Consider the following 27,722-nt stretch of genomic DNA (forward strand, 5'->3'; position numbering starts at 1 on the left):
AGACGATTAAAAAAAAAACTCTCCAGCTCCGGAAGATTCACTTACCCTCTCTGGTCTTCTTCCCGCCGCGCTGTACTGTGACCTGACAGCGCACAGCGTCAGGTCATAGTGGGCATCTATGTGCACTATGTCCGGATGCTGTATGTGTAAGGACACAGAGCGAGGCCTGAAGAAGACCAGGGAAGGTGAGAACAACCAGTGCAGTGCTGTTCTCATCTTCCTGTGCCTCCCGCATGCTTCCATAATGGAAGCGGTCATTGGCATTTTCACTATATGTTCTGGCAAGGGGCCGGGGGCCACACGGCCCACGGGGCGTTGGTTCCCCACCCCTGACCTAAGACATAAAGGATTCGATCTTTGGCCTCAAGGTATCATTTTACTGCAGATAACTGTGGTTTACAGTATATATTGAAACCAGGGATCCCTAATGCCTTTTTTTGTTTAGGACATATTTCTATGTGTGCCTTTAAGAGAACCTATCTATCATCAGGGTTTAGGCTTCCAAACTGCCTCAAACCTATTATCCAGGACAGTGATGGCTTCACAATGATGTACATTTTCCTCATCACTCAGCAATTTGGCATCAGTCAGAAAGAGCAGTTTGAATGCTGTGTTCTAGTGTGTTTCAGGAGTCGTGGGGGAGGAGACGCTTTTCAGAAGAGTCACGTTGGTCGGTCCTTGATTGACGTCCCATAGGCTGGGTGCATCACCTCAAACCTTCTCTAGTGGCATCCAGTACGTGCACAGAGTGTACATGAAGCTGAGACCATTGCACCTCACTTCACTCCACATGCACAGGATGCTGCTGGAGGTGGTTTGTGACAGATGGTACTCAGCCTAGAGAATATCAATCAAGCCAGAAGGACGGGCCAGTGTGATTCTTCCAAGGAGCGTTTCCTCCACCATGACTCCTGAATCACACTACAACACAGCAATCAAACATCTTTTTCTGTCTTATGCCAAATCTCTCAGAAGGTAAAGGGACATAATTCTGAAGGCGTCACCGTCCTGGTTAAAACCTGATGACAGGTCCCCTATAAAGTGGTTGTCCAGTGACATAAAATTAAGTTTTTAAGATCTTACTGATGTCCTAATTTTAGAACCCCTCTTTTGGCCTCGAAACAGCCACTTCCACATATATTACATCACAGGCAAGGAGCTTCTTACCCACATCTGTGTCTGTGAAGGGTGAACTGGGACAGACAGCCAACTCCTCTCAATCACCGACAAGGGGAGGGATAGGAGGCTCTTAGGGTGTGTTGTCAGGCTCACAGTCCATTAACTCACTGGCTTCTATTTGGTAGAACTGCAGTGCTCCCCTTTTTTTCACAGTATGAAACTAGGGGTACTGGTCATTTACAAATAATATAACGCTCCATTGGCCTAAAGTTCCTCTTTGATAAACACTTCAAATTGTCAAGAGTGAGAGCTGTGCAGTTTATTTGTCTAATCCGCATGACAATCACAAGACATTTACATGATTAGATGACGTGATTTACATGTCATCTAAAGAGAACTATAAAGTATCCACGGCATCTGCCTAAATAGGTATTCTGGTTTTGCAGTTTTTAAGCATCAATTGAGAGGAAACAACATGTTTCACTTACTAATAGTGATCGTTTACCTGTAGCGTTGAGAGAATTTGCAATTTGCAAGTTCGGCGTTCGGTTTATCTAAGAATTCCATATTGTAGTCCGTTGCCACGGACCATAACGGAATTCTATGACGGCATGTACCACAGAAGCCTATAAGAGGCATTCCGTATTGCATTCCGCCATAATAGAAGTCTATTCTGGACTATTTATCTGTAATGCCCCGTTTTCCTGCACTCCACAGCGGTCACGTGACTTTTTTACTCCTGTGTTAGTTCCCCATGCCTATGACATCATGGCTATGTCTGATGTATGGCAAGGCTCTGCCCTGTCGACACATCATCAGTGATCTTGACCCTGAGGACGGCGTTCTTCTCATTCTCCTCAACCTTGCCCTGGAGATGTGATTTCAGCAATGATGCTGTGTCTTAGGTCAGGGTCTTTTTTAGTGACTGAGGAACCCTCAACAGATGGAAAAGAGTATTTTTACGTTTTATGAAGTAGTTTTTGGCTATTTGTCCTGTGAGAATACACTCTAATTTGCAGGGTTTGCACAATTGTCTTAATTGTTAGTACTTAAAGAGGCAAATCCACTAGTGTTGAGCATGCATGCTCGGCCGAATACCTGTTCAGATCCGAGTGCTCGGCCGAATACTTCGGGTGCTTGAGTACAATTTAATACAATGGAAGTTAATGGGAGAACCCCAGGCACCCCCTGCTTGGAAGAGGGTGTCTGGTTCATAAACAAAGGTTAGAAATTGATGGAAACCCCATCAAAATGGTTTGGAAACAGCATTAAGAGGATAGCTGGATGCGTCTTAGACTCCTATTATGTACGACATACAATAGACAACCACACAAGGGCTATATGCCAAAAGCCAGGTATGTGCAAGCCATTCATCTATGAGACAGATAACAGCCAGCATACCTTACAATGGCAGCCTTGTGCACTATGAGATATTCCAAACCAGCTCTCATCTGACTGAGAACCAGTAAACCTCAAAGTTATTTTGCATCTGTTGGATGGCTTTGGTGGACCTGCATACCTAGATCAATATCATTAGGGCGACAAAAAAAATTCTGATTGTACTAACATAATATTCAATAACCTTTCTATACAGTTTTGTCATGTAAAAATGTATTTGCATAAATATGGGCACATGGAAAGGACATGCAAATGAGCAGAATCTGCCTTGTTTTTCAGCTGTTATAAGACTATAAAAAAAACAATAGATGGTGCTATTGAGTTATGAACAGTGCCATCTATTGGTTTCATAGTCTTCTGACAAGAATATTAGACTATGAGTCTTATGACAAGTGTAGCCTTTTGCATGGAAAATTTGCAATAAAAATTTGCGATTAGAATATTCGCGATCTACACTGAGTTATTGCCCAGCTTTCCCAGTGTCAGATATCATAACTGGGTTATTACCCAGCTTTCCCAGTGTCAGATATCTTCACTGAGTTATTACCCAACTTTCCCAGTGTCATATTTTATCACTGAGTTATTACCCAGCTTTCCCAGTGTCAGATTTTATCACTGAGTTATTACCCAGCTTTCCCAGTGTCAGATTTTATCACTGAGTTATTACCAAGCTTTCCCAGTGTCAGATTTTATCACTGAGTTATTACCCCCCTTTCCCAGTGTCAGATTTTATCACTGAGTTATTACCTAGCTTTCCCAGTGTTACATATCATCCTAGTGTAGATCGCGAATATTCTAATCGCATTCTAATCGCGAATTTTCCATGCAAAAGGCTACACTAATAAGCTTGTCATAAGACTCATAGTCTAATATTCTTATCAGAAGACTATGAAACCAATAGATGGCGCTATTGAGTTATGAACAGCGTCATCTATTGGTTTCATAGTCTTCTGACAAAACTATTAGTCTACACTTGTCATAAGACTGTGAAACCAATAGATGGCGCTGTTTATAACGCAATAGCGCCATCTATTGGTTTTTATAGACATGACAGCTGAAAAACAAGGCAGATTCTGCTCATTTGCATGTCTTTCCCATATGCCTATGTTTATGCAAATACGTTTTTACAGGACAAAACTGTATAGAAAGGTTACTGAATATTATGTTAGGACAATCAGAAAACTTTTTGTCGCCCTAATGATATTGATCTAGGTGTGCATGTCCACCCAAGCCATCCAACAGATGCTAAATAACTTTGAGGTTTACTGGTTCTCAGTCAGACGAGAGCTGGTTTGGAATATCTCATAGTGCACAAGGCTGCCATTGTAAGGTATGCTGGCTGTTATGTGTCTCATGGATAGATGGATGGCTTACACATACCTGGCTTTTGGCATATAGCCTTTGTGTGGTTGTCTATTGTATGTCGTACATAATAAGAGTCTAACATGCATCCAGCTATTCTCTTAATGCTGTTTCCAAACCATTTTGATGGGGTTTCCATCAATTTCTAACCTTTTTTTTATAAACCAAACACCATCTTCTCTTCCGAGAATTTCATGAATACGAATATATAGCACTATATTCTAAATATTCGCGAATTCTCAAAGTGGCGATATTTGTGATTAAAATTCTCAATTCGAATATTCGCGCTCAACACTACTCCTCTCTCATAGGCTGATGTACATTCAGAGTTTATGCTCATTTGCTCCCTCAGCGGTTGGTGTATGTCTCTGTCTCTCAAGATGGCAGGTTATCCTACCCAGGACTTCTCTTTCTGCTTCCTCACTCATTAGAGTCTTGCACTATTCTGCTCTTACTCCTCAGTCTACCACTCCCTATGGGTAACTAAGTGGCCCATAGACCACACAGAAACTACATTTTTAACCTTTTATGCAGTGGGCTACCAGCTCACTGCACTAAGCCTAAGAGATTTGTTAAAAATGGTACATATAAATACAGTCTTTAAAGAGCACTTGCCAGCAGGATCAACCCTATCAAACCAGGCAAAATATTACCTGATAGGGTTGATCCTGGTGATTAAAATTATGTTAGGTTCCCATCTTACAGAAATCACCTTGACGTGTGGCAGACGGACCCAAATAATTTTGTACAAAATGTATTTGCCAAGAATCTCAAATTTATAAAATAAGCGTAGCATTAGCACCAGAATATTTTCTATTACTATGGCATTATTGAACTTAATTTGGTTTGCAGAGTGCTGTTGCATTGTGTTTTTTTTCTTTGTGATTAAAATGATACCTGTCTTGTGATTGTCTGTTGCAGAGCTCCTAGGAAAACATACTTTTATTCTTTATGCAAATTAGGTATTCAGGGCATGAGCGGCGAGATCTAGCCCTATCGTGCACCTCAGCTCCTTGACTTTCCAGTGCTGGCCACACCTCTGGGTGCACCGAAGCCCTCTTTTGTATAAAGAAAAGACAATGTTGACAAGACAGGTATAATTTTAATCAGCAGGATTAACCCTGACTGTCTAGTGGGCATTGGTTGTGGATCCACTTTACCAACTAACCAGTTTGGCTTTGGGCTAGTCCTAAGGACGTTATCCTGGTAGTCCCCTGGTTTTCAGCCTTTATCCTCTATACAGGGATCTGGTTTTCGCTGTAGGGGAGCCACCAGGCCACTACCTCTTAGAATAGTCATAGTGTTATTGGCACTACCACAGATTCAGAAATCAGAAACACGGATTTAAAGCACCGAGGGATCATGTAACACTCGTAGTAAGTTAACAGGCAGAGGTCAGGGCAGGCAGCAGAGTATCAGTATGGTAGACAGGCTAAGGTTAGGGCAAGCAGCAGGATATCAGAATGGGTTAACAGTCAGAGGTTCAGTAAATGGGCAGGCAATCAGGACAGCACACCTTCACTGGTTAACTAGAAACTAAAAACCTAAATATCAGGCAACTTCCCCTAGGACAGGATGTCTTAAATACCCAGGAGTGAACTGTGATAGGACGGGGAAGACTAAGGGCACGCATATTGGTCCTTTAAGAGCCAGGAAACATGTGCGCATGCCCTGAGGCTGACGACCTGAGATGAGAGCGCAGGCTGTTGCCTGCAACAGATGAGTGGGGCAGCGGCAGGCACATGGAAGGCCGACACCCTGACCAGCTAAAGGCGGCAGAGAAAATCATGCAGGGCTGCTGGTAAGGCCTCATGCACACAACCGTTGTGTGTTTTGCGGTCCGCAAACCGCAGTTCCGCAAAACATGAATGGCGTCCGTGTGCGTTCTGCAATTTGCGGAACGGCACGGACAGCCTTTAATATAACTGCCTATAATTTTGTTATAATTTTTTTGCGGGGCCATGGAACGGAGCAACGGATGCGGACAGCACACATGAAGTGAATGGGTCCACATCCGAGCCGCCAAAACTTCGGCTCGGATGCGGACCAAAACAACGGCCGTGTGCATGAGGCCTAAAGCAGAATGGTAAGCAGAGTAAGAGCTCATGCACACAAACATTTTTTGCAATCTGTATACAGACTATATTTTGATTCCGTATACGGTCCATATACGGAACCATTTATTTCAATGGGTCCGCAAAAGATACGGACAACACTCTGTGTGCTGTCTGCATCTGTTGCTCCGTTCTGTGACCCCGCAAAAATTATGAGACATGTCCTATTCTTGTCCGTTTTGCGGACAAGAATAGGCATTTCTATAATGGGTCTCCTGTTCCGTTCTGCAAATTGCGGAAGGCACATGGGCGGCATCCGTTTTTTGTGGTTCCGCAGTTTAGCGGACCGCAAAAAACGGCACGGTCGTGTGCATGAGCCCTAAATGACACAGCACCCGTGTCCAGCCAGAAGAGCACAGCAGTGTCAGGCAATGGCTGCTATCATAACAGCCTGGTTTAATAGTGTTGATCCTGGTGATAGGTGCTCTTTAAGTTTTTTCAAAAAAAAAATCTGTTTTAGTTAATATAAACATATTTCATTCACTACTATTTCTACAGCTTCATGGCTACATGGAAAACAAGCCTTTGGGACTTCAGACCTTCATTGGGACAGCAGATGAAAGGATCCTGAAGCCACATGCTTTCTACCAGGTCCACCGTATTACAGGAAAAACGGTTACTACCACAAGTTATGAAAAAATCGTCGGCAACACCAAAGTCCTGGAGCTTCCTCTGGAGCCCAAGAACAATATGAGAGCAACGTAAGCACAAAGATTTTGATAAGATATGCTTTTCTAATATTGAAAATCTAGTTATATATACCATGGTGGTAATTTCCTTTACTGCTCCAATTCCTAGTATTGTAACAAGAAGCATAAAGTTGTTCTATGCAGGAGGTAATCTTAAAGTTGTCAGAGATAGCCTTAAAGAGGACCTTTCACCTGGAAAAACATTGTGAACTAAGTATCCTGACATATACAGCGGCGCCCAGGGATCTCACTGCACTTACTATTATCCCTGGGCGCCGCTCCGTTCTCCCGTTATGCCCTCCGGGCATAACGGGAGAACGGAGCGGCGCCCAGGGATAATAGTAAGTGCAGTGAGATCCCTGGGCGCCGCTGTATATGTCAGGATACTTAGTTCACAATGTTTTTCCAGGTGAAAGGTCCTCTTTAAGGCTACTTTCACATCTTCGCTTTCCCTTCCCCTTTCACATCTTCGCTTTCCCTTTACGCTATTGAGATCCGTCATAGGATCTCAATAGCGGGGGAAAACGCTTTCGTTTTGTCCCTAGTCATTGTCAATGGGGACAAAACTGAACTGAATGAAACTGAGTGAACCAAAATGCAATCCGTTCCATTTGGCTGCATCCCCATCGCAGACAGAATAACGCTGCAAGCAGCGTTTTTCTGTCCGCAATATGGTGCGGAGCAAGACGGATCCGTCATGACTCACAATGTAAGTCAATGGTGGCGGATCAGTTTTCTTGGACCCAAAAGAAAACTGATCCATCCCACATTGACTTACAATGGTTTTAGAGATGGCTATTTTAGAGTTAATACAACCGGATCCGTTCTGAACGGATGCAGCCGATTGTATTATTATGATGGAAGTGTTTTTGCTGATCCATGACGGATCCAGGAAAATACGCTGGTGTGAAAGTAGCCTAAGCCGCATTTACACGGTCAGGCCAATTATCTGGAACACTACAAACTCTGTTTCCCCATTATTTTTTGCTGGCAGCACAAGCATCTTAATAAATAAGATGCATCTCTGGCACAACATGCTCCAGAAAGAGAAATCTACATTGTGAGACAGTTATTGGCATAAATTATAATAAATATTCCATGTCCCTCTGCTAAGCCTTAGACACTTCTTGGGAAAGTCACAAGCAAATTTTCGAACACCGAAAAGTAAAAAAAATTTGTGCAAATGGTGCTTGTACAATTTTTTTTTGCCAGTTTCACTCCATTGTTCTGGTGCACAAGAGTTGGTAAAATGCCTCCCCTTCCCACCCCATAGTTTTTTTACTGCAGTGCCATGAATTTCAGAAGTTTTTACAAGCATGTTTTTATGGTGTTTTTTACACATACTGTATGTTTATACCAAGCGATTTTCAGAGGCTTTTTTTTTTAAATCCTACACAGAAGTCTTTAGAAGAACTTGAAGAAAAACGCTACAAACAAAAAAGGATTGTTGTGGTGTGTTTTTTTTTCCTATTGTCTTTCATCAAGTATCTGCATTTTTTATTTTTTTATTTTTATTTTTACAAATAAATCCCCTGTAAAAGTGCTATGTGTGAAACCACCCTAAAAGGGGGCTCCTACATTTGCCATTTATCACCTATCTACCATAAAAGTGATGAATGTCTCCGTTCTGAGGGACCCACTTCTGGGACCCCCACTGATCACTAGAATGGGGGGTCCGAGTTTGAATGGAGGCAGTCAAGACAGCTGAATAGAGTGATAGGCTGTGTCCATAGACATGGATTGGAGCATCATGCCACATTCTGAACTGTCACTCCATTTAATTCTCACCGTAGTTGTGCAGTAGGGATGAATGGGGAGTTCAGGACTCCTGTTTCTAGAAATCACTTGGGGTCCCAGCAGTAGGGACCCCCGCAATCAGACACTTATTTGCATATCTTGCGGATAGGTGATAAATGTCAATGGTTGGGAAACCTTTTCAAATTGTATCATTGAATTTTATTCACAGTACACTCCTCATGCTTTATGGTGGTTGCCAACGCGTGGGTGTATTTTCCCACAGAATCAAAGGCTGACCATAAAATCTCAGTTCACAACAGCATGAATAGGCGGCCTTCCAGTCATCTCGGCCAACAGCAATTGAGGTGTAACTTAACTCTTTCTACACAAGTACTAATCAGAAAAGAAAGATGTCACGTTGTAGAAATGTAGACTAATATAAAGAAATGCCATAGAATGATGTGTACGGTATTGTCCTCTGCCAAAGGATTTTTACAATTTAAAATCATAAATTTTTAGGACATTAATTAAAATTTTTAATTAATTTAATTAATTTTTAATATTCATTGTTAAGAATATTAGTTTGAATATTTCAAATGTAAGTTAACTTAAAATGTTGTAAAGTTAACTGTCGGAACCAAGTTCTTTTTGCCCGAACAGAGCGGCATTCACCTCTATGGGACTGCTAGATACAGCCTTGTACAGTGCTCAGCAGTCCCATAGAGATGAATACAGAAGCAGTTCTTATTAAGCTCCCATTCTCTTGATTGTAGGGGCTCCCAGCTGTAGGACCCCCACCAATCTAACAGTTATCCCCTATCAACAAGGTAGGGGATAACTTGAAATTACTGGAAAACCCCTTTAAGAGCCCTCTTTGTAAAAACTCTGTATATTGGCTAATAGTGGGGTGAGTGGCAGAGTGCCCTTTTTTTAGGGAAAACTGCCATTGGGAGGAAAAACATTTGAGTGCGACTTATTTTCTTGAGTATACATTCCAGGGCTCGCTCCATCCACCCTAGGCTTTATTGTCCTGACAGCACAGGTGACATGCCTGTACGGCACCCAAGACTGCTGCAGCCAGTCACTGCCCTCAGCGATTTTGTGCCATGTACTGCTGAGGCCAGAGAATGGCTAGAGCAGTCAGGTGCAAAATATGGGCACATCATCACTGCAGCCAAAACATTATATCATGGCTGTAGTGGAGGAGAGGAGCAGAGTAGCTTAGGGGTGGATAGTGTAATTTCTTCTTATTCTTACAGCGAGTAATAACTTATTTTTGTGTGTGTTGATGGCCAAAACTTTATTGGACATTCATTGGACCTAGTGTACAGTGCACCCTTATCCCTGGTGTTTTTTTTTTTTTTTATCAGCCCCTACCTTTTTGAAATTTTCATACACTCAGTTTTTTTTTTAAGTCTTAAACAAAAATGTGTGGGGATATTGATTGGTTGGCCTCTTATTAACTATAGATTTTTTACCGAAGATAACCATTATCGGTTAGGAGTGTTTTATTTGTGTTAGCCTTAAGTACATTTGCTGACTGTGGTGACCAATTTATTTCGTATCTAGCTGTCTTCAATAATGTGAATGGCGACATATACAAGGTAAGCTCAATTCAACTAATGTAAAGTAATCTATAATATGCTTTCTGTTGGCAGAATTGATTGTGCTGGGATACTCAAGCTAAAAAATGCTGACATTGAGCTAAGGAAAGGGGAGACTGACATTGGGAGGAAGAACACTCGAGTGCGACTTGTCTTCAGAGTACACATTCCAGAAGCCAGTGGGAGGATTGTCTCTCTGCAGGTAGCATCCAGCCCTATAGAATGCTGTAAGTACTGTTCACATTTATGTACCATAATTAGAAATTAGCACATTTCGTGAAATTCTCTTCAGGTCCGATTTGTACAAATCGGACTCTAGATTCAATTTGGGTATAAAAAATAATAATTTGACCCAAATTGAAAGTGCCTCATTTTCCCTGAAAAGTCATGTATGACACTGTGTGTTCTCCTGGGACTGTATCCAAGCTGTTTAATCCCAAGACAAGTAATGCAAAATTGATCAGGGTAAACAGATGGCAGCCAGTGGTAGCAAAACAGACCAAAAAATGGTCCAAAAATCATCCCTTTTTAGTGGGAGATGCCTTCTTCGCCATCTTCTGACCTGTAAAATGTTGGCCGCCATTTTGAGCAATCTTCTAAAATGCATCACAAACATTTTGGATTCACTAGAATCCAAATTATTGGGAAATTTTTAACAAATTTGATTAGTTTACAATCGATTCCTTATCTCTAACCATAATATTGCAAATACCTTTAGGCCAACTTATTTATCTTAATAAAGGCACTGCGCTGGCAGAGGATCTGCCGAAGTTATGAAGAGGCACAGGCAGCTTCCTTGCTGTCTTACATTTAGGCCTCTCTCACACGGGCGTCCCGGGTTTGCTCCAAATGCATCCCGGGTGCATTGCGGGAAACCCGCGCGAGTGCACACACAATTTCAGTCAGTTTTGACTGCGATTGCATTGCGTTGTTCAGTTTTTTCGTGCGGGTGCAATGTGTTTTGCACACGCGTGATAAAAAAACTGAATGTGGTACCCAGACCCGAACTCCTTCACTGAAGTTCGGGTTTGGGTTCGGTGTTGTGTAGATGTTATTATTTTCCCTTATAACATGGTTAGTTAGTAAAATGTTGCTTGAGGGGTTAAAAAATAAAAACAATTAACTCACCTCACCCGCTTGATTGCGCAGCCGGCATCGTTTTCTTTCTTCTTCTTTGAGGACCTGCAAAAGGACCTTTGATGACATAATGGCGCTCACCACATGGTGAGCGCAGTGACGTCAGCACAGGTCCTGCCGGCCTGTCCCCTTCCTCGTCCATGCCACGCCCACAATTTTAGACGTGAGCGGGGCCAAGTTACAGATAGCTGCCATCTGCGCCTGAAATACGCCTAATTTAGGTGTATTTCAGTATAGTAAATGACCCCCACAGTGTTTACAACTTTTTAAACATCACCAATTTTGTCACAAGTGGCATTTTTACTCCTGCCTCACCACTTTCTGAAAAAGAGTCGGGGAAGGGGCGTAGCCAGCAGGCCTAACACATTTATCTTCATTTGTGCAGGTTTTCTGGTGCAAATAAAGACAAAAATCTACGGCAGCTCTTAGATGCCGTAGATATCATTCTGGCGTATGGACTGCGGGATAATGCGCCTAGTTTATAACAAGGCGTGCATCACTTTATAAATTAGGTGCATCCTCCTATAAAGGAAGGGATATTATAGATCGACATAAAACTCCTGTCTATGATAAATCTCCCACTATGTGCCAAATAGACATTGCAACCAATACTAAAACAGCATTTATATACAGTCGAGTGATATTATTACGACCACCAGCTAACATCCAGAGTACCCGGCATGTTCAGCATGGACAGCAGCTAGACAGGCTGGGAGCGGCTCAGTAAAGTCCTGGTAGGTTGTCACAGGTATCTGAAGCGATGGTGACTGTATTGCATCCCACAGCCCCTGGAGGGTTTGTGGGGAAGGATCCAGAGAGCGAACATGATATCGAGGTGGTCCCACATATGCTTGGGAATTAGGGGGCCAGGGTAGAATGTGGAAGACTTGGTCACGCTCTTACAATCGATGTCAGACATTTCTAGCCGTGTGACATGTCGCATTATCTTGCTGGAAGATCCCATCAGCATGTATATGTGTATGTGATCTGCCAGGATGGATTCATACCCAAATCGGTTGAGAGTGCTTTCCACGTGGATTAGTGGGCCCAGAGAATGCCACAAAAACATTTCCCAGACTATAATGCAGCCACCACCAGCTTGTGTTCTTCCAGCAATGGTTGCAGGGTGTTGGTTCTCTGATATTTCTCGCCTGACATGCCAACGTCCATCCGTTCCATGAAGCAATAAACATGAGTCATCAGAGATGGCAACCCTTTGCCAATCAGCAGAGGTCTAATTCAAATACTGCTGCAAAAATTGAAGCCTTTTCTGCCAACAGCAGAGGTGCAGTGACAAACCATCTGCTTCAGAGGCCCATACGCAGTAGGGTTCGCTGAACTGTCGTCTAGCCCCCTGGTTCATTTGGTGGTGAGAACACATGCGGGCTGCCATCTTAACTCACAAGTCCGGCGAGGCACAGGTAAGTCCTTACCTGTGCCTGCGCCCCGAGCCAGTCTGAAACAAATGCGGTCAGCGGGAGCAGGCAGTTCCGAGAACAGCCCGATGAAGGCCCCCGGCAGCTGTTCTCTGAACTGCCTGCTCCCGGTGACCGCATTTGTTTCAGACTGGCTCGCGGCGCAGGTAAGGGCTTACCTGTGCCTCGCCGGACTTGTGAGTTAAGATGGCAGCCCGCATGTGTTCACTGGCAAACAATGCGAACTGGCCTTCACTGGTTATAATAATGTAACTCAACTGTATATATATGAATGTAGTGACCAAATGAAATGAAACAAAGATTACCTTTTTTTTTTACTTGTACTTGAGTGTTAAACTCTATTTTAGTCATTCAGCTTCCTCTGTGAGTAATGACCAAGTTTATTGAGCCGATCTGTCACAATGCCAGCCAAGCCTTTTGCGGTTGGTTGTCTGCCATCGAATTATTCACGCACTCCCACAACTTATCCGTGGTCTGATTACCCACAAGTGACTTCCTGAGACGTCCTTGTTTGTGAAAGGGGTGAGATAAACATCAGCAGTGCAGAAGAAGAAAATGTTAATGCCTGAGGGCTGCTACTGAGCTTTAGTAGATACTAATATTGCCCAAAAAATGTAAATCGCATTAATTATGTCATTTTTTAAATAAAACAAACAATTAAACAAATATAAAAATATATAGTATAATGCAATCCACTGCAAGTTCACCTGCAATCACTTTGAGAACGTCACTTGTTATTGGCTCCTATTTATGTAATTGCCGAATAGTTAGGGGACAATATTCCAGTCTATTAATACCGCTTAATTAATTATCTCAATAATTTGCCATAAAAAATATAAAAAGGAAAAAAGAATAAATATTCCAAATGTGGTCATTCAGATGGTATAGTCAATATGTCCCACTGCAATAAAGTATGTTCCTTTGATGTTATGTACCATATGAGGTTTTGTATATATGACAATGTAGCCAATCTTTAGAAGCAAAATTATATATATTGCAAATATTGTATTGGAAATGATATGCCATATCAAGGTGATCCTAATAAAGATAGCAAACAAATCCGGTGTTTTATATATACATACTGTGACCTCCTCGTCGTAGGTTATGCTAAGAATCGAGACAAAATTTGTATGCTGATTCCTGATACGGAACGCTATATGGCGTCCCTCTTTCAGACAGCTTTGCCGACACCTCCATTTACTATGCTTTGTATGAAGCGTGCTGGATATGGAAAATCCTGCCGCCACGTATGTTTGGCATTCAGCGTGCTCGATATGGGGCATGCTTGATATAGAGCTTGTCTCACCGGCACCGCACTCAGGGCTTTACTTGGCGTCCTAAGGGTATAGCCACACATTTTGATGTCAAAAACTAGGAATGGATAAAAAAAAAAAAAGAAGTCATTTGTCCTTAACACTGATGGCCAGTTCGCATTATTCGCCCGCAAACACATGCGGGCTGCCATCTTTTTTCACAAGTCCGGCGAGGCACAGGTAAGCCCTTACCTGTGCCGCGAGCCGGTCTGAAAACAAATGCGGTCACCGGGAGCAGGCAGTTCAGAGAACAGCCCGATGAAGGCCCCCGGTGGCTGTTCTCGGAACTGCCTGCTCCCGCTGACCGCACTTGTTTTCAGACCGGCTCGCGCACAGGCACAGGTAAGGGCTTACCTGTGCCTCGCCGGACTTGTGAAAAAAGATGGCAGCCCGCATGTGTTCACGAGCAAACAATGCGAACTGGCCATCACTGGTCCTTAATACTTTCTCATATTTATCTCAGCTTCATAAACGGCATAATCTGCTCTGGACATGAAAACCTTTCATTTTCACGCTGCTGCCACTATGGGCAGCTCAGTGCAAAGAGATGTTATGGCTTCCATGGCAGTTAGTGTTAACTGTATAGATTCCTATGCACTGAGCTCCCCCTAGTGGTGGCCATAGGCAGACAGTTTTATAATGCAATGAGCGAAGCCTCAGACATAGAGCTGTATGAGATGATTTATCTATGTATTTATGATAGCTGCCTGGTGCATATACATATACAAGTATGGCGCCATATTTATGATGCACCAGTTCGACTTTTTCTGCCACAGAAGTTGAATAAAGTGGGTGCAGCTGAGGGTGAAATTTTAATTACAATTTCTTACACTTAATTATGAAAGAATATGTAAGTTTTTCTAAAATCTGGAGTTGAGCTTTGAATTTCTTGTTGTCTGGAAAACTTGGTGTACTAACATTTGCTATGGGTTCTGTGAGATCTGAGCATTGAGTAGCAAGACTCCAGGCCCATCTGTGCAGTAACCTGTGAATATGTTGTGCAAATCAGATCCCACTCAGACAGGGTCTACCAAGATCATTTCTCTGGAAAACCCTGGCTGGAATGGTAACTTTTTATTCCGTGAAAAGTGGGTCTTCTTTGGCAAATGACTGACTTGGAAGACTTTTTTTTTGCAGCACCTGCCCACAAGTAGTCTATTTAATAAAACCAGGCACATTCTCTTGGGGTCTACGTAAATATTTCAACATTTGGGGTTTTCCTCCTGCACGTGGTTTGGGTCATATACTCCACATACACCATTCCTATAGAAAAAACGACTTACTGTACTTTTTTGTTTAGTACGTTCAGCGACCACTGCAGCTTGCGTGCTTTTGTTAATCATGGCTTAGCTATAGAAGATCAGAAGTTTAAAAGACCAAACTTATGAAATTGGTTTCAATTTGTAAAATATAGAATGTGATTTAGAATTTTACATTTTTAAAATTCATGCAGCATTTTAAAAAGTTACTTTCTTTCTTCAGCTCAACGATCAGCTCATGAACTCCCTCTAGTGGAGAGGCAGGATATTGACAGTTGTCTTGTATATGGAGGGCAGCAGATGATTCTCACTGGACAGAATTTTACAGCTGAATCCAAAGTTGTATTCACAGAGAAGACACCTGGTAAGAAATAAAATATTTATATATACTGTATATAAAATCCATATATCACAATCTAATTGACCAGTCAGATGCACATACAGAAATCTCGCGGCTGCCTGGCCCTGTCAGTCAAAGTGGTGGGGGTGTGGCCAGCAAGGAAAATGAGCGGTACTTCTGGATGCAATGGCAATGCCCTAGATGCACGGAGGAGCTCATTAGCATATCATAAAAACAAGTATTGGGACCACCGATCAGGATGCGAGAAAGTCCATTGTGTTCAGTAGGGAAAGCCCACATCTACAAAATGGGTTGGCTTCATTTACAGGTATGTGCTGGGGGTTCCCTGATTTAAAGCGTACAAAGCCCTCAACCCCTCTTCCAACATATTTCACCACAAACATGGCATCCTCAGGAGTTGTGGGGCTATGGCCATCTGTGGTGAGACATCAATGTATGATATATCTATGTAGTCTGCCTGAGAAAGCGTCACCAACCTGTCACCAATAAAACGCTGGTAGCATGTTATAGAGCAGGAGGAGCTGAGCAGACTGATATATAGTGGGAAAAGATTCAGTAAAACAGGTAACTTATTGATTGAAATCCCTGCACTTTCTGATCTTAGGACTGGAGTCTTGTGGGTGCCGATCAGCGATTGTCAGTGTGTATGAGTATATATACAGATTTAGCAGTCAATCACCAAGTACAACCGCCCACTGGACTCCTCAGAAAGACAGGTCACAAATTATACTGATTCTTTTCCTACAAAACTATATGTCAATCTGTTCAGTTACTACTGCTCTATATAATGCTTTCTGTATATCACGCTGCATGTTTAATGTGACAGGTTCCCTTTAAAGGGGAATTGCCATCTTATAAAGCGATGACTCATCGTTAAAATATGTAATCGCATTATGAATGGTGTGGAATTGACCTCTGGGACCACCGCTGATCCTGAAAATGAAGAGGCCACAGAGCTGATCCTAGCATGATGCCAACACTTTATAAGATGGAAATAACCCTTTAAGGCAGCCTTGGACTGGCCCACCAGAGAGCCAGAGGGTCCTCCAGTGGGCCCAGGCTCAGATACCATAGTGGGCCCTAAAGGTCCAGGAGGAATGAAAAAAATTGGAGCTGCCTTTGGAGCCAGTCACTTGCCACTAGGGTTTGCTTATTTTTGGGGTTGGGCCCTAAGAATAATTTCTTCTAGTGAGCCCTAGGAACCCCAGTCTGAAACTGCTTCTTCCCTCATTCAGACCCTCCGAGTTGAGCACCGGAGCTGCAATTGCGTAGGGCAAGGGCTGTTTATTTACCTTTTTACAGCGGTCCCAGTGACGTCACCAGGATGACTGCTAGGCAGAATCCTCCACCAAGCATAGCCCGGCCAGTATGTCACCGGATCTTAAGAAAAAGCCCATGCTCTATGCTATACACTGCGTGCAGAATTATTAGGCAAATGAGTATTTTGACCACATCATCCTCTTTATGCATGTTGTCTTACTCCAAGCTGTATAGGCTCGAAAGCCTACTACCAATTAAGCATATTAGGTGATGTGCATCTCTGTAATGAGAAGGGGTGTGGTCTAATGACATCAACACCCTATATTAGGTGTGCATAATTATTAGGCAACTTCCTTTCCTTTGGCAAAATGGGTCAAAAGAAGGACTTGACAGGCTCAGAAAAGTCAAAAATAGTGAGATATCTTGCAGAGGGATGCAGCACTCTTAAAATTGCAAAGCTTCTGAAGCGTGATCATCGAACAATCAAGCGTTTCATTCAAAATAGTCAACAGGGTCGCAAGAAGCGTGTGGAAAAACCAAGGCGCAAAATAACTGCCCATGAACTGAGAAAAGTCAAGCGTGCAGCTGCCAAGATGCCACTTGCCACCAGTTTGGCCGTATTTCAGAGCTGCAACATCACTGGAGTGCCCAAAAGCACAAGGTGTGCAACACTCAGAGACATGGCCAAGGTAAGAAAGGCTGAAAGACGACAACCACTGAACAAGACACACAAGCTGAAACGTCAAGACTGGGCCAAGAAATATCTCAAGACTGATTTTTCTAAGGTTTTATGGACTGATGAAATGAGAGTGAGTCTTGATGGGCCAGATGGATGGGCCCGTGGCTGGATTGGTAAAGGGCAGAGAGCTCCAGTCCGACTCAGACGCCAGCAAGGTGGAGGTGGAGTACTGGTTTGGGCTGGTATCATCAAAGATGAGCTTGTGGGGCCTTTTCGGGTTGAGGATGGAGTCAAGCTCAACTCCCAGTCCTACTGCCAGTTTCTGGAAGACACCTTCTTCAAGCAGTGGTACAGGAAGAAGTCTGCATCCTTCAAGAAAAACATGATTTTCATGCAGGACAATGCTCCATCACACGCGTCCAAGTACTCCACAGCGTGGCTGGCAAGAAAGGGTATAAAAGAAGAAAATCTAATGACATGGCCTCCTTGTTCACCTGATCTGAACCCCATTGAGAACCTGTGGTCCATCATCAAATGTGAGATTTACAAGGAGGGAAAACAGTACACCTCTCTGAACAGTGTCTGGGACTCTGTGGTTGCTGCTGCACGCAATGTTGATGGTGAACAGATCAAAACACTGACAGAATCCATGGATGGCAGGCTTTTCAGTGTCCTTGCAAAGAAAGGTGGCTATATTGGTCACTGATTTGTTTTTGTTTTGTTTTTGAATGTCAGAAATGTATATTTGTGAATGTTGAGATGTTATATTGGTTTCACTGGTAAAAATAAATAATTGAAATGGGTATATATTTGTTTTTTGTTAAGTTGCCTAATAATTATGCACAGTAATAGTCACCTGCACACACAGATATCCCCCTAAAATAGCTAAAACTAAAAACAAACTAAAAACTACTTCCAAAAATATTCAGCTTTGATATTAATGAGTTTTTTGGGTTCATTGAGAACATGGTTGTTGTTCAATAATAAAATTAATCCTCAAAAATACAACTTGCCTAATAATTCTGCACTCCCTGTATATATGAAATGCTCCAATGCTCTACTCAGAGGGGCTGAATGGGGGAAGAAGGTAATGTCTGGGTACAGCTCTGAACCTGGACAACCCCTTTAAGGGATATCCTGATTTTAGCAGCAGGGACTAGTTGAGTACACTGAGCTTGTGAGGCCTGATTTGAAGTTTGGCACTAAGTTTCACTTATTGCATCAATCTCTGGAATACAGAAAGCTGTTTTAACTCTGATGTCATTGGGATATCCCAAAGAAACATTGCAAAACAGAAACAATCTAAGTGCTCTGATTGAGAAACAGGGTTGCTTTAAGCCAGTTACCATGGTTATATGAAATGCAGGGAGACGGGTGGAATATTTTGGAGGGGTCCTTCGTGACACAGTCCTTTGGAATCTTACAGATGGTAAATCCTCATTAACACAGGAATCTACCATTCACTCCAGCCTTCCTGGCACTGTCTTCTTTATGGGGGCGCACATGGAAGCTGGCCTATACTTGATTGTTCTGCTCTGAAATCAAAAGGCTTTTTTTTTTTTAACTCTTTGGAGAAAAAAATTATGAAGGCCTCCGATTTCATAAAATTCTGGCATAGCCAGAGAATATCCCTCTTCCCCTAATGAGTCACAACTTCTATGTGACTTATTTTATTACAAGTTCCCAGTATGAATCTAGGCCTCCATAATGTGTAGGTGTTCAGGTGACAATATGTGTTCCAGCTGCTCGGAGGTTTATTATACTATTGGCGGTATGTGTGCATATGTAGAATTCATTATGCTAGTGTAAGGAGACAGACCAGAGTTGACAAATGTCTAGGCTACTTGACGTAAGTGGTTGGGGAGAAACTTCCCCCATCTTGAGACACCATGAATGATAAACGTATAAAGTATTGGAAGATATTGTAGTGCATTTTAGCGGCTGTTTACATCACGTTTTTGCCTACATTTAGCGTGTACACCATGATCCTATCGCACACCCTAAAAATGTCCATAGCCCTCCACTGTGCCAGAGTGTCCTTTTGGTTTCTGCCTGGCTGGTACATGTTAGCATACTGCAAAAAATTAGTATGAAATAGCGTAGTAGACTTTGCTATTCTATCACGGGGGGAGTCCAGTACAAAAAGTTAAAGGGATTGTCCCATTAAGGCACCTTATTCCCTACCCATAGGATAAGGTTTAAGGGGGAGATTTATCACCCTTTACACCATGGATTTGACATTAAAAATGCAAAATCCAGTTTTGTGACTTTTTAAATGCCATTGAGACTAGATTTAGTCACAACTAGCATTTTTCACTACCCTCACCAGTTTCTGAAAAGGAAGCAGGTGTGGGCAGTGCCATCGGCCGCACATTATCATCATTTATGCAAAAAACTGGTGTAAATGATGACTGAAATCTATGCCAGCTACGAGTTGGAGTAGATTTCAGTCTGGCATACAGACTGCCAGAGGAGGCCCCAGCAGTCAGACCTCTGATGATAAGACACTTATCACCTATCCTTCAGATAGGGAATAAGTTGTCTTAATGGGTTTCTCCCACTACTCCTTTAAACATATATACGTGAACTAGATAGCCTATGGGTGAGGTCTGCCATACAAATTAGATGTATGTTGGCCGAACCTACACCTGCCGATTTCGGTGGGACAGGCCAACCATCTAATGTTGTATAGTGGCCACCCAGCAGAGGTCGTGGGAGATCAGGATCAGTATGTTGGCTTCCTCTATCCTTTTTTTACTGAGAATACATGCATGCACATCTGAGCTAACCAGGACGTGTATGAGTGGATCAGGACGGATAGCTGCCAGTGGAACAAGTGTGTAACGTTTACCTTGGTTTATTGGCCGGAAGCCTGATGTGGCAAGTAGCATGCATATAGTATTATTAGAAGTCCAGGGAATGTCAGGTTACATTACAAAATGGATCATAATGGATCTGCCATGACTCTTGTAAAACGGAAGCCATGATGCTAGTGTGAACAGAGTCTTATAGGAATGGGGTGTGATCACTCCCTGTTTTGGGAGACTATTTAGCAGTTGCATGCATTACATCTGCTCTAATGTGGCATCATATGAAAGCCGTTATCTAAGAAGTAACTTGTACTAGTGATTAATCCCTTACATTGGACCATTGCACCTAGCATGCATATTGTGTTTAAATTCTGCATATTTGCCCTAGTGTGAACAACACCTGCCATTTAGAGAGTTGGTGTTACATAGCTGCCTGCCATTTACTGTAAAGCTTCAGTGAGTGTGTGATGAACATTTCCACCGTTGCAGTCCTCATATGTATAATAATTCTTACTACAAGCAGGTCTTTACAGAGATAATAGAAACCAGGTTTAAGTGCTGGCAGTGGGATAACATCTATTTGATGTTCACTCAGTTCAATGGCATTATCTACAGTACATGACCCCTGTGATATGGGGTTCATCTTTGCCCTCCATGACTGTATAAAGAGTCATTTCTGCCATAGTTGTGTTTCCATGGATCAAGAAATGTCATTTTCAACTTTGTATTTACATATCTTCTTGTATTTATAAGCAAAGATGGCAGTGTGAGTGCATCTATTATTTAAAGGAATATTCCAGGATTTTAATATTGATGGCCTATCCTCAGAACAGGCCTTCATTATCTGATCAGCCGGGGTCTGACGCCCTGCACCTCATCCAATCAGCTGTTTCAGAGTAGCTCTGGTGCCTGACGTTGGGGCCAGAACTACACAGCTTTGTCCGCTATGTATTGAATAGAGCTGTTAAGTACAGCGCTGCTCCTATTAAAGTGAATGGGCACAGTGCTGCAGTTACCGGCCCTGTCCACTGCTCAACGGGCTGCACTGTGTAGTTCTAAACTACCCTGAAACAACTAATCGGCCGGGCCCTGCAGATACGATATTGAAGGGCTGTCCTGATGTTGGACCATCAATATTAAAATTTTGGAATACTGCTTTAAGTTCTTTAATGTTCTTTAATAATTGATACATGATTCAAGTGATTGCTGCCATACCATGCAGAAATAGTTTTTACGCTCATATACCACATACCTCTGAGCAAGCAATCGCTTTGATAGAAACCTGTGGTTTGGTAATCAGAAAAAAAAAAAATTCTAAAATGTTTGAAAAATGTGCTTGCTAATCAAATATTTTTGCACCTGTCAAATCCCTTGTGGTTTTCTGCACTCAGGATTGTTGCGAGACCACATTTTCTTTCTACATGATGATTCATATGACAGTAAAGAGAGATAGAGGGAGCAGATAACAGATTATTAAGAAAACAGGAAACAGGAAAATGCAGAAAATGAACAGACGTAGTTAACACCTTTTGCTGAAATTCCTTTTGATAATCCAGTTGTACATTCTCATGCAGGGGAGTAGCTAGAAGTGACTGGGCCCCACAGCAAATTTTTGTATGGGCCCCCCCTCGCCCAATTTTCGATATTGAGCTGTTGATATCATCATATTAGTCTCCATGATCTAATTAAAAATATACATTTTTTACCCCCACCTGTCCTTTCATTTTTGATAAAAATCATTTTTATTTATATGCAAATTACCTTCCTAATGTGCCCAAGGGGCTGTCCCTCCGGCTGTTTGTGCCCAGCCGTGCCCATTATCGACAAGCCCAGCGCCCTCCCGCTGTTAATTATTCACTGCTGTCCTCATCTTTTTTTTTTTCTAAGTGCGACGTAGTCTCGCGCATGCGCCTATGTTACTCACGGCGGAGCCTGCGCGGTGTCCTGGCAGCAGCCTCAAGTAATGTAATCGCACATGCGCCAGAAAGCGGAGAAAGCTGGCTCACCGTAGTTCTTTTACTCCAGAAAACTGGCTAAAATGATGATAAAGCAGTTGGCCCCGCTCTTTTCATGCCCCTTTTTGGAAAAGTGGTGAGGCTGACAGAGAAACGCCACTTGTGCAACATTTAATTTTTGACATATTTAAATTATAATTTTTTTAAAACTTTTTATAGACCCTGTCCAAAATACACAATAAATTTGGAGCAAGATTCGACAATTTCAACATTTTAAAATTGCGTAGATGACCAGATCACAGTTGTGAAAATGCTTTAGTTTCCTAGAGTGTGTATGGCCGCACAGTGGTAAATGATATTTCCTCCAGACTTCGTGCTTTGGCCACATGAGTCAATAAAAGATGATGGATTAGGAAGTGAAACCTACAATAGTGGCTGTGAATGGTATGACATTGAAGGCATTATGCCATGATTAATGTAAAAAAAATGAAAATCAGGCATCCTATAGCACGACAGTCTCTTTCTAACAAACATATAACCAGTCCTGTACCACACATGGATTCAGAGATGTTGCCATTCATTGTTCTAATTGATTTGTGCTAGATTTATTTCAAGCTGCCAACTGGGCAGGAAGGGGGGGGGGGGTCGGGAGGAAAGTGTTCTTGCACAAGTGGATGTATCCTGTAATTATCACAGCTTCTAACAAAAAATGTGGTGGACGGAGACATGAGGAAAAGAACAAACAACAGGTGGCGCTATACTCAGTGGCTAAACTAGATTTTTAATTATACAAAAGTATTCAGATCCAGGTGCCGCTTAGAAACATGTAGATTTTTTTTTTTGCAAGACAATCCTTTTAACATAATCTCAGTCTAAACCAAGCAGTTCAGTAATACCCTCAGTTTAAAATGGGGACAAAAGTTTTACAATGACCTATTAAAGCAAGTTTCAATTTACCCTTTACTGTATCATGCTATGGGACATGCTGTTATCATGCAGTTGTCAAATCTGGGCCTCTGTTTGTTTTCAGCTACAAGAATCCAAAAAGTGTCTTTTGTTTTACTTTATCCCAGTTCTTTGCACTTGTCTTACTTATACGAATTGCATGACGCGTTTTGTGGCTCTATTTTGCAGGATGCCTTAATAGGCTTGTTTCTCAGCTATGTTTTTGCCACCAGTCCTAATATTTTGCCTTTAGAGAACTGGAGTCTTCAATACTTCCATCAGACATAATTGATCATTTATTGAAAATGTTATCACTTTTATCAGAACATGATACCATTTCCAGGACCCAGCCCCTGATTGGGAAAATCTTAAAAAAAATACTACAGAGCCATCTATAAGGGAATGCCTTCACGTTGCCAGTGTGTCATAAGTCATTTAAAGTTTACTGTAACAACTATGTTTTTTTTTTTTTTTTGTACTTTCAGATGGCCAGCAAATTTGGGAGACAGAAGCCACGGTGGATAAGGACAAAAGTCAGCCTGTAAGTAGGAAGTTTGGGTATACTTTCATGATGAGATAAACTCTACTCCAGCAGCTGATCAGTTCTGTACATTAGAATCAATATAGGCTAATGAAAGTATATTGAGGAAAAAAAACTATGTTTTTGCAATTTGGCACTGTTTGTCTATACAATGCGAGGAACACTTGACGACAAAATACTATAACTAGGACTAATTTCACTAGTTTCAGATTTGTGCCTAATCCTAATAAAAAACGACCTAAGGGGAATTATAGAATGGTATATTAATTAAGACCTACTGTATACTCTTGCAGTTCTATTTCTAGACTATTTAAAAGTGGGTACGTTGGTCGAGGATGCCTGCACAGCAGCCATATCTCGGATAAGACTTTGTACTGCAGTCATAAGTAAAAGTCTTCCATCTGTGCCCTCTCCTAGTCTCTGTAAATTAGCAGAGGACGGCAGAGGGATTTGGAATAAGACATGACTGCACAGGTTTGCTTGTAGTCTGTCACCATAGAGACAGAGAAGTCTGCATAGGAACTGCAGACACAAACTAATAAGGCTCTGTGCACACTGGGTTCAAGGCTATCATCGGAAGGATATCCTGATATACTGTATACCTTGTAGGAAGGTACAAGGCGTCGTCATTGATGGTAGGTATGTGTCACCAAGGTTCCTGGCCTCGGTGAAGTAAGAGCCGGTATTTTCATGTGTTAATGCTGATTAACACTTTTGCTATTTAGTATGGCTGTAAATAGCTGATCTGGGACAGCTCTTATTGGGAGTAGTCAAAGTGCTGGGTGGGTGACTACTCCCCACATTCCAGGCCTGGTTTTGACAGCCCCTGGCTATCCTTAAAAAGGCAGCTGGGCTCAGCAGCAGGGAACGCCCTGTGTGTTGTGATCTGAGCCCTATGCTGGGCTGAAAAGCTGAGACCCGTGTGTTGGGAGAGCAGGCCACCTAAAGCCTGCATTTAGACTGCTGGAGGCAGTGACGTTTTTTGTTATGCATGAACTTTCTACTCGGTGTGAACAAAAACCAACCCTGCAAAGAGTGTTTTTTGTTTGACCTTATGTGTGAATAAACACGGACATTTGAGTTACGAACTTGTACTTTGCCTCTGTACTGCACCAGCTTATCCCAACTCCAGAGCGAATCCCCACAACCTCCACAGTTTTTTACTCCATCTGGTGAATGGAGGCCAATGGATAAGATTTAACACATATGTTGCGAGCTTTTTTTTGCATATATGCAAAACATAGGGCTCTGATGTAATGTGCACAGAAACTTACATATTTTTAATCTAAACTATTTGCAAAGTTGCTTTATTCTTTATTTTAGATTCATTGTAACAATAGAGATATCTTGTTGGAAAACTGAAAAAATCTATGTTGGAGTCTCTTATAGTCTATATATGATGACATGAAGTTTGGTTGCTTTACCAGAAAGTGACTGCTTTTCTTTTTCTGTTTTAGAACATGCTGTTTGTGGAGGTGCCAGAATATCGCAATAGGCATATTAACACTCCAGTGAAAGTGAATTTCAATGTTATAAATGGAAAAAGAAAAAGAAGCCAGGCACAGCACTTCACCTACTTGCCAGGTAAGTACATGAGCATCCTCTCTAAATATATTTTCTTAGATAGGAATCCGTATTTATTTGGTTATGACTGCCTCATTTTTACTTAAAGGGAACCTGTCACCTCCCAAAACCATCCCAAGCCGCCAGCAGTACTTGCGTGTAGCCAGCAGTGTGTTTCTGATGATGCCTTTCTTCCTGAAGGCAGATGCAGCAAAAGTACTGAAAACGTTGTTTTATCCCCTGCCCGGCGCGCTTCTCCACACATGCTTGAAGTCAAGGAGGCAGCATAAGAGCTGTCAGTCACAGTGAAGGGGCAGGGAAGGGGACGTGGTTACCGTGACTTGAAGCATGGAGGCCGCTGCCTCCTTGACTTCAAGCATGTGTGGAGAAGCGCGCCGGGCAGGGGATAAAACAACGTTTTCAGTACTTTTGCTGCATCTGCCTTCAGGAAGAAAGGCCTCATCAGAAACACACTGCTGGCTACACGCAAGTACTGCTGGCGGCTTGGGATGGTTTTGAGAGGTGACAGGTTCCCTCTAACATTTTGCAGTCCTGAAAATTGTTTCCTAATTATAAACAGAAATCTAGTATTCTATTCAGATGGGTCATAACATTGGATCAATTGAAGATTATGTCCGCTAGATTATTTATTTCAAAAAATGTCTTATAATTAAAACAAGCATTAAACTACCGTATTTTTTGGTCTATAAGATGCACCTAGGTTTTAGAGGAGAAAAATAAGAAAAAAATATTTTTCAGCAGGCCTCAGATCAGACCCCCAATCTTCATCAGACCTCAAATCAGACTCTAAATCTTCATCACACCCCAATCTTCATTAGACCCCAAATCTTCATCAGACCTCAGATCAGACATAAAAGAAATAAAACAACTTACCTCTCCTGCTCCAGATGGCACTGCAAATCGGAAGATCCAGCGCACTCTTCCTGCTGTGCTGCACTGTGATATGATGTTATGTGATAATGAGCGTGTACACTGTCAGAACACCGCGTGGCATCCGGAGAAACTAGGGTAATACCAGCGCTAGCAGTGCTACACTCACCGCTCCCTGTGTAATAATGGAATCACTCATTAGTATTCGGTTCATAAGACGTACTGCCTCCCCCCTGCTTTTGGGGTAAAAAGGTGTATCTTATAAAGCAAAAAATACAATATGTATAATTAATCATTAATTATCACCAGAAATATTGGCAGGTGTTAAGAAATTTAGTGAAATAAACTAAATAATCGGGGAGACATGATCTTGACCTGATCCATAACTTTTTTTTTATAGCACCAACGTATTTCCCCTTGTACAATTCACAGCATTGGTGAACATATGGACTTGCAAACGGAAACAAAAGGATTGACCTTTGTTGTGTGTATGTTACAAGTCACTAGTTATTTTGAACTTTGATACTAACTTAGTGAATGATCCGAGTACTGTGATGGGTAATCTCCGGCACTCCAGCTGTGATAAAACTACAACTCCCACGATGCACACTTGCTTGGCTGTTCTCAGAACTAGAGATGAATGGAGCATGGTGGGAGTTGTAGTTTCACCACAGCTGGAGTGCCAGAGGTTAGTGACTGTCTTAGTACATGATAGTAATATTGATGTTCTGATTTTATTTCTTTTTTACACAAATATGAGCATTATTTCTTTTTTATCTGTTTCAGTGCCTTCCATTAAAACAGAACCTATTGATGAGTATTCTTCCATAGTTGGGAGCAGCGCACATACTGGGCTAGGAACAGCACCACAAACCTTCTACTCCCAGCATCCACTGAGCAGTGATTCCCCTTCATGCTTAGTGGCCAACTTGGTCTCCTGTCAACAAGTACGTGCTGGCCTTCCATCACCTGATTCACGATATCCACAGCAGAGCCCATCAGCAGCTGTGTACCAAAGAAGCAAAAGCCTTAGTCCCAGTCAACTAAGCTATCACCAGCCCTCTCTGGTGGCCTCTCAGATCACAATTCCAGATCCTCATAGATCAGTCCTTGTTCACACTAGCACTCCAGTCCAGTCTGCAGCCAACCCTCAGCCATCTCCAGTTATTCATTATTCTCCCACCAACCATCAGATGAGATGTGGAAGCCACCAAGAGTTCCAGCACATCATGTGCTCTGACTTCACATCCAGTCTTACACGACCAACACAGGCGCAAACAATAAGTCCCACCAACTATCCCACGGTAATCCAGCAGCAGTCCAATAGCCAGCGGTCTCCTAAGAGTGGTCCTCCAGCCACAGAACAGAAGGAAATCTTACCGTCAGGAGTCACTGTTAAACAAGAGCAGAACCTGGATCAGGCTTACCTGGACGATGGTAAGGACCATGACTTTCATGCTATAATGTGCTCATTATGCAAATTTCCAAACTGTGATATTACAAGTATATTGCAATTGCATTCTAACTTCCATATTGGTGTATTCGGAAG

At 42.3% G+C, this 27,722-nt stretch overlaps 1 protein-coding gene across 6 annotated transcripts in view; it reads left to right on the forward strand.

Moving 5' to 3' along the window:
- The window catches only part of NFATC2 (nuclear factor of activated T cells 2), a 138,772-nt gene that overhangs the window by 64,194 nt on the left and 46,856 nt on the right, over nt 1-27,722 (forward strand). For all 6 annotated transcript variants that reach the window (XM_040435477.1, XM_040435479.1, XM_040435474.1 and 3 more), the window contains exons 4-9: nt 6,492-6,694; nt 10,078-10,250; nt 15,392-15,532; nt 23,664-23,719; nt 25,177-25,303; nt 26,960-27,610. In XM_040435477.1, coding sequence (XP_040291411.1) covers nt 6,492-6,694; nt 10,078-10,250; nt 15,392-15,532; nt 23,664-23,719; nt 25,177-25,303; nt 26,960-27,610 — 1,351 coding nt within the window. The remainder of the gene's footprint in view (nt 1-6,491; nt 6,695-10,077; nt 10,251-15,391; nt 15,533-23,663; nt 23,720-25,176; nt 25,304-26,959; nt 27,611-27,722) is intronic.

The sequence above is a fragment of the Bufo bufo genome, chromosome 6 (genome assembly GCF_905171765.1).
Source record: "Bufo bufo chromosome 6, aBufBuf1.1, whole genome shotgun sequence".
NCBI classification, from domain to species: Eukaryota; Metazoa; Chordata; class Amphibia; order Anura; family Bufonidae; genus Bufo; species Bufo bufo.